General features: G+C 54.0%; 1 protein-coding gene across 4 annotated transcripts; it reads left to right on the top strand.

Annotated features, from left to right (window-relative positions):
* Positions 1–1,634: 1,634 nt before the first annotated feature.
* GJB3 (gap junction protein beta 3) lies at positions 1,635–6,809 on the top strand. Of its 4 annotated transcripts, none has more exons than XM_084785859.1 (2): positions 1,635–1,973; positions 5,817–6,809. In XM_084785859.1, exon 2 carries the CDS (start codon positions 5,853–5,855, stop codon positions 6,663–6,665), a length of 813 nt encoding a protein of 270 aa, XP_084641985.1. In that variant the 5' UTR covers positions 1,635–1,973; positions 5,817–5,852; the 3' UTR covers positions 6,666–6,809. The 4 variants fall into 4 exon arrangements, with proteins under 4 accessions (XP_084641985.1, XP_084641986.1, XP_084641987.1 ...); XM_084785860.1 differs by lacking the exon at positions 1,635–1,973 and adding an exon at positions 2,521–2,659; XM_084785861.1 differs by lacking the exon at positions 1,635–1,973 and adding an exon at positions 2,762–3,537.
* The last annotated feature ends 360 nt before the right edge of the window (positions 6,810–7,169 follow it).

The following is a 7,169-nucleotide window of genomic DNA, read 5'->3' as shown; positions in this document are numbered from 1 at the left end:
TGTACTGGTTATTCCGGAAGGAAAAATCAGAACCTATTAGCCTGGTGGACGTGTAGGCAGTCCTGGTTGCGCAATCTGGTGTTTGTTAGTGGCAGCCATGAACACGTGAGCCTGTCTATGAACGGGTGGTAGGGCTCTAGGACTGGGTGAGCTTCAACCTGGGAGAGGAGATGCTGGCCCTGGCCCAGAGCACCCACAGTACAGACCTGACGGAAGGCATTCCAAGGACCTGGAAATGGAGAGGGTGTTCAAGGAAGCTGGGGGTGGAAGGGGTTTCAAGAAGCTGTGACCGCTGCTTCAGAAGGTCAAGGATTTACGACAGGACTTAACATCCTGGGGATCGGAGTGGCCTTGATGAGATTTTTTTCTTATGACACAGCGGGGACAGAGATGTTCTGGTGGATTGAAGAGTAAGCAGGGGGTGAGGAAATGGGGCCAGCAGCTTTTCTCTGAAGTCTAGGGGAGTAGCAGGCGATAAGCAGCAGGTGGCAGGGCCCCCCCACCAGCATCACACAGGCACCTTAACAGGATCATCCAGAAAACCCCTGCACTGCGCAGCCGACAGCGCTAAGAAGGGCTGTGCCCATTAGCAAGTACAAGGTAGCCTCTTCCCTATGGCTTTGCCTTATCCAAAGCCAACTTCACTGAGATCCTCGGAGCTGGCTCGGTTACTTCTTCCATGTGGCCCTGAGCAGGTCGCTCGCGCCTCCTTTTTCTCCTTTAAGTGTAGAAACGAGCAGACAATTCCGTTTGCATGCCCTATGACTGATATGAAGCACACAGGGGAAGCAGCTTAGGTACACAGTAATCCCTCTGGGTGACAGTAAAGGAGCCTCCTAAGACTGGGTACCTTTTGTAGATTAGAAGCCGGGCATCAGTGGATACAGTCCCAGCAAGTGAGATGAATAGTCACCAGGGTCGGGCAACCGTCTTCTCTGTCCAAACAGTGAAGCCTCCGGCAAGGTTGTGACTAAGACCTGGGAATCCCCAGGAAACCCTGGGTTTCTGTTCCAGGGCTCCTAAGGATTTTCAGCATCCCAGTCTTGGTACACAAATAAGACTAGACGCTCTAGCCGGGGCGTGGTGGGTTGTTTACGCCTGTAATCCCAGCACTACCAGTGGGTGGATTGAGGCCAGCCTGGTCTACAAAGCGAGTCCGGGGCAGCCAAGGCTACACAGGGAAACCCTGTGTAGGGGTTGGGGGTTGGAGGGCCAGGGAGAGAAAAAAGACTAAGTGTCCTAGTCCCCAGAGCCCAGCCTAGAAGCCTCTCAACCACAGGCCTCCACCTTCACAAGCTCTGCCTCCCACAATGCTCTAGGCAGCCTGGACAGACTGGGTCCGCTGAAATCGCTCCAATCACCACCCTTGCCCCTGAAGATTTCTTTTCCGGGTTGTGTCCCTTCTGGCGGCCTGCACAAAGTGTGAGCCCTGCAGGACTGTGACAAAGATACACCTGCCTCCCTGGAGAAGCCATCAAGGACGCAAACGGGGCAGGAGGAGCCCCCAAGAGTGTCCCAAAGCACTCAGGGTTGAAACCTTGGGGCAGGCCTGGATCTAGATGGGCGGGGCTCAGGGTAACCGTAGTAACCAGCGTAGGCGAGTCATTTATTGCAATCCCTACTGCCATGGCACTTAACAGTCTGAAAGGTGTTTCACGCCCTAATGTCATTGCAACCTTTGCAACAGCCCTGGCAGTGGCCACCAATGCCTCCATTTTACGCACAAGCAAGCAGAGGCTCCGCAAAGCAGCCTCCTGCTCCCAGGTCCACGCAGCTGCTGCCGGATTAGAACTTGTATCCCTGAGGCAGCTCCGGGCTCCTCCCCTGGCCGCCCCTCCTCCACGCCGCCTCTGGCTGTGCTGGCCAGGAGCCTCACCGAGGCTACAGAGCTCGGTTTGGTTCCGGCCTCTTTCCTTCTCTGCTGTGGGTCTTGGGCACGTGGCCAGGCCCCCACGGTGGCGGCGGCTCTGACTGTAAGTACCGGGAACCGGCGACAACCCTGGATAGCTGAGCACCCCTCTCTATGGCGATCCCTTAGTGGGCTGGACCGGAGCCTGCCCAAGCGGCCAAGCTGGGGATTGGGTGCTGCAGAAGGGCAGTAGAGGGGCAACCTAACCCAACTCTGCGGCTACACACACACACACACACACACACACACACACACACACACACACACACACACACACACACACCAGCATTTTGGGCCATTTGATTCCAGACCTCTCACACACACACACACACACACACACACACACACACACACACACACACACACACACACACACCAGCATTTTGGGCCATTTGATTCCAGACCTCCAGACACTGGAAGGTTCACAGAAGGATACCCCTACTCCCAATCCCTCCCCGAACCCCAAGTCCACAAGCTCCCGAGCTGCCCGGAATGGAAGGAAACTAGGTTCATGGGAGTCCGGGGCGGGGGGGGGGGAGGGGGGGGGAGAGGGGAGCTATACCTTTAGGATCAGCCACAGTTGGGGGTAGAAAGAAAGAGATGGAGCAGTTTATTCCTGGTTCTGCAGCTGGGTAAAAAAAAAAAACGGTCGATCTGGCAGCTGGAGTTTGGGGGGCAGGGGGGACAACAGGGGATTCAGAACTGGCTCCACCAGTCCCCAGCGCGGACTAGGCGGGAAATTCTTTGCAGGTGAGTCTGTCCCGGGGTGTGTCTTAGGAGGGACTAGGCAGCCTGTACCAAGAATGGGGAGCCCTAGAGGGGGCATCTTTAGAGGGTAGCAGGTAGCAGGAACCCCTCTCTTCCCCCTCACTCCCCCTGAGCACTCCCAGGAAGAGCAGGCTGGGGAGGGAACAGTCGAGGATTTTTTGCAGCAATCCAAGATAAGAGATAAGGAACAGGGTTGGCGACATTGCAGTGAGTGAGCCTGGATGTCCCCCAGCTAGTAAGTGGCAGTACCTAGGTCAGAATTCAGGTGCTAATTGTTGGACCTTCGTGGAGGGTTCCCGAAAATGCAAGGACCAAACCCACGAGGGGCTTCCCAGACTAGAGCGTCCCAATTAGCCACCTCCTCGTCCAGTACTGAGATTCTCCAAAAACAGGCTCTTTGGGGGCAGCAGTACTGAGGAATTATAGCACAATCTCGTGCCTGGCCCACCTGGCCTGCTGCGGTCCTGCCCAGCCTTCCCGCCACCTCTTTGAGAACTCAGCTGTTGCCTGTTGAATTGAATGCCCACTTTATGCTGAGCGAACCAAGCGATGTCAAACTTGAAGCAGCCAGCAAGTAGGCATGCTAATTGGACAGACAGATGATAAATGATAACAAAACAAACAAACAAATGATCAAGATGTGAATTTCAAATTGAGGCTGGGTGGCTACTAAAACAAAAAGAAACTGGAGCAGACTGGCTGGGGCGGGTTCAGACCTGAAGTAATTTGAGAGCAGCCCCTCAGGGGATGTTAGAACAGAGACAGCTCCTTAATGAGTAGGGTCTGGCCATTTAGGACTCTAGAGGAAGAGCGTTCCAGGCAGAAGGAATCAAGGTGAGGTCCGAGCTGAGAGAGGCAAGGTAAGAGGTGGAGGTAGGAGGGGAGCTCGGGGTGCTGTAGCTGGGTTTGGGAGTTAGCACGGCGAGAGCTAGTAAAGAGTAGGAAGGGAGGGATATAGTCATGACTTAAAGGGCTGCAGGATGCAGAGAAAACTCAAAGGCCAAGACGGGGGCGCTGTGGCAAGGAATATGGACAAGGATGATGACAGCTTGGGCCAAGGTGGTGGTACTGCAGTCACCCCAAACAGCCTCGGAAGCACTCACGTGCACACTCAGGCCCACACAGGCTTGGGGAGGGATGCATTCTCTCACACCCTGATCAGCATGCCAGCTCCAGGTACACTCAGCAGACCCACCTGTCCACACCCTCTGAGTCATCCAGAACCAGGAGGGAGATGAGAAGGCCTGGCCCATCGGCCCTAACAAAGCCCTGGCTAACAGCATGGCTAAGCGTGGCTAGAATCCCCCCCCCCCCACCCCTTAGGGCCGCTGCCTCTGCATATCATTTGAAATTAATGCTCTCCCAGGACACAGATCTAAACCCATCTCCCCCCTGTCTTTACTACCTCTGACTGTGCAGCATTAGCAGGTCTTGGAGCTGGGGAGCTGGCTAAACATTTAAGTGCCCTGGCTGCTCTTCCAAAGCGCCTAGGTTTGATTCCCGGCATCCACGTGGTCGCTCACAACTGTCTGTAACTGCAGTTCCAGGCAGGAATCTGATGCCGTGTTCCTGCCTCCACCGGCACCAGACACACGGGTGGTGCATAGAAATACATGCAGGCAAAATACATACATGTAAAAAAAATTTTTTTTTAATTAAAAGGTCTTTTCTCCTCTTTCAGTCTCAGTCTCCTCAGGCTCAAAACCCCAGTGTTACAGGATGCTGTTGAGATGTTGATGAGGAAACAATTTTCAAAAATTGTGGCTTGTGGCTCAGTACTTGTCTGCTGTGCCTAGTGCCCTGTTTTCTCCCTCCCTCCCTTTCTCCCTCCCCGCCCCTCTTGGTTTTTTGAGACAGGGTTTCTCTGTGTCGCCCTGGCTGTCCTGGGCTCCCTTTGTAGACCAAGCTGGTCTCGAACTCACAGTGATCCGCCTGCCTCTGCCTCCCGAGTGCTGGGATTAAAGGCGTGCGCCACCACACCCTGGGGTTCCATTCTCTATGCCACATTAAACTGGACATGGTGTTGTTCTCCTGCAAAACCAGCGTTCAGGAAACAAAGGATGGGGGGGGGGTGGTTAGACAATCGAAGGTATCCTTGCCTTGGCTACACACAGAGAGTTCAAAGCCAGTCCGAGATGCTCTCTGAAAAGGAGAGAGAAGGAAAAACAAAACAAAGACAAAAACAAAACCCAGTGGTCTGTGGTGGGCATCGGGGAGGGATGGGAGGTGCTGGTGAGCACCGGCCTAAATCTGCTCTCTTTGGCAGGGAGTCCCTGGCTTCGCTGTGCCAGCACTCACCACTTACCATGCACTGGGTGGGCTTTATTGCCATTTGATTATCAGAGCAGAGCAGGGGCCACTTCATGGTGCCCTTACAGTGGGTTAAGTGAGAGTCTGAATATTGAGTGTGTGGCTCGAAGTTAAGGGTCATCGTCATCTGCGACCGCACTCTGGCTCTGTGACTTTGGGTGGGTTACGTATTCTCCATGAGCTGCTATGTCCGTCTGCAGCTTGGGAACAATGAAAGTCTTCAATTCTTAGGGTTCTTGTGATGACTGACCAAGTCCACCCAAATGAGTGAGTGTTGGGCGTGGTGGTGCACACCTTTAGCGACAGCTCTCAGAAGGCAGCGGCAGCATCACCAGTTCCAGGCTAGCCTGGGCTACATTGTGAAACTTGTTTTGTATTTAAAAAAAAAAAAAAAGGAGAGCTAGAGAGATGACTGAGCCTGAGCTACATCGTAAAATTGTTTGTTTGCTTGTTTTGTTTTATTTTATTTTATGTTATTTAGTTCATGATATAGCTCTGGCTGTCCTGAAACTTACTATGTAGACCACGTTGGCCTCCAACTCACAAAGACCCACCTGCCTCTTCCTCCCCAGTGCTGGGATTAAAGGTGTGTGCTTTGTTTTTTCTTGAAATAAAAGACTGGGCTGGAGAGATGGCTGAGCAGTCAAGAACTCTACCAAGGACCTGTTCATTCCAGCTTCAGAGACTCCCACAGCCTCTTCGGACTCTGAGGCATGTGCACATACATGAACAATGACACACATACATAGACAAAAAAAATTTTTTTTAATTTGATGAGTAGTCACCTAATGAATCATTAGCATAACGGTTTTCTCCGTTGTTCCCTCAGGTGGGCACGGTCCTCCAAAACCCCTGAGCAGGCACCATGGACTGGAAAAAGCTGCAGGACCTATTGAGCGGTGTGAACCAGTACTCCACGGCGTTCGGGCGCATCTGGCTGTCAGTAGTTTTCGTCTTCCGCGTGCTGGTGTATGTGGTGGCGGCTGAGCGTGTGTGGGGCGACGAGCAAAAAGACTTCGACTGTAACACCAAGCAGCCTGGTTGTACCAACGTGTGCTACGACCACTTCTTCCCCATCTCCAACATCCGCCTCTGGGCCCTGCAGCTCATCTTCGTCACGTGCCCCTCTCTGCTGGTCATCCTGCACGTAGCCTACCGCGAGGAGCGGGAACGGAAGCACCGCCAGAAACACGGCGAGCACTGCGCCAAGCTGTACAGCCATCCGGGCAAGAAGCACGGCGGCCTGTGGTGGACCTACCTGTTTAGCCTCGTCTTCAAGCTCGTCATTGAAGTGGTCTTCCTGTATTTCCTGCACAAGCTCTGGCATGGCTTTGCCATGCCACGTCTGGTACAGTGTACCAATGTGATTCCCTGCCCCAACACCGTGGACTGCTACATCGCGCGGCCCACGGAGAAGAAGGTCTTTACCTACTTCATGGTTGGCGCCTCCGCCCTCTGCGTTATTCTCACCATCTGTGAGATCTTCTACCTCATCTTCCACAGGGTCATGCGAGGCCTGAGCAAGGGCAGGCGTTCAAAGAGCATCAACCCCCAAAAGTCCTCCAGCCGGGCCTCCACCTGCCGCTGTCACCACAAGCTTCTGGAGAGTGAGGATCTCCAACCAGACCCAGCCAGCGCTAAGGTGCAGGCTTCCGCACCCAACCTGACCCCCATTTGAACCACCACGTGCTGAAGGAGAGGCGAGGCGAGGCAGGGAGGGGCTGCAGGTGGAGGGGTCCTGGTGTGCTGAGTGTCCCCTCCCCCACTTTGAATTCACTAAGCTAGCCAATTCTATTTGAAGGAGATATGTGTGGGTGCTGGGCTCTGCAAACCCAGCTCCAGAGAAGCATTTAATTAGCGAATTGACTACATGCATGTATGCAAGGCCCCACTTAGCACCGGGCTGGCAATCAGGGCTTCTACCTTCCCTCCTCCCCCCACCCCCCCCCCCACCCCGGCAGGGGACCCTCTCAGGAAAACATAGTGGGAGAGAGAAATTAGATTAACGACAGCAAAAGGAACTGGGGCTCTCAGTAGAGAGATGCTGGCCCTGGACGGGGGACAGCCAGCCAGAGGGAGTCTGTTACTACGCAACCATGAGAAGCCGTGAAGGTTCCTGGGGGGATGTTCTGGAGACCAAAGAGCGAGTGTGGAATAGGGCAGGAGGTCTTGTCATGCCCGC

This window comes from Acomys minous (assembly GCF_964271855.1).
Source record: "Acomys minous genome assembly, chromosome: 6".
Classification (NCBI taxonomy): domain Eukaryota; kingdom Metazoa; phylum Chordata; class Mammalia; order Rodentia; family Muridae; genus Acomys; species Acomys minous.
This window is presented reverse-complemented; position numbering and strand designations above follow the sequence as displayed.

Excerpts from the sequence above, each read along its gene's own strand:
- GJB3 (XM_084785859.1), top strand. The coding sequence starts at position 5,853 with ATGGACTGGAAAAAGCTGCAGGACCTATTGAGCGGTGTGAACCAGTAC.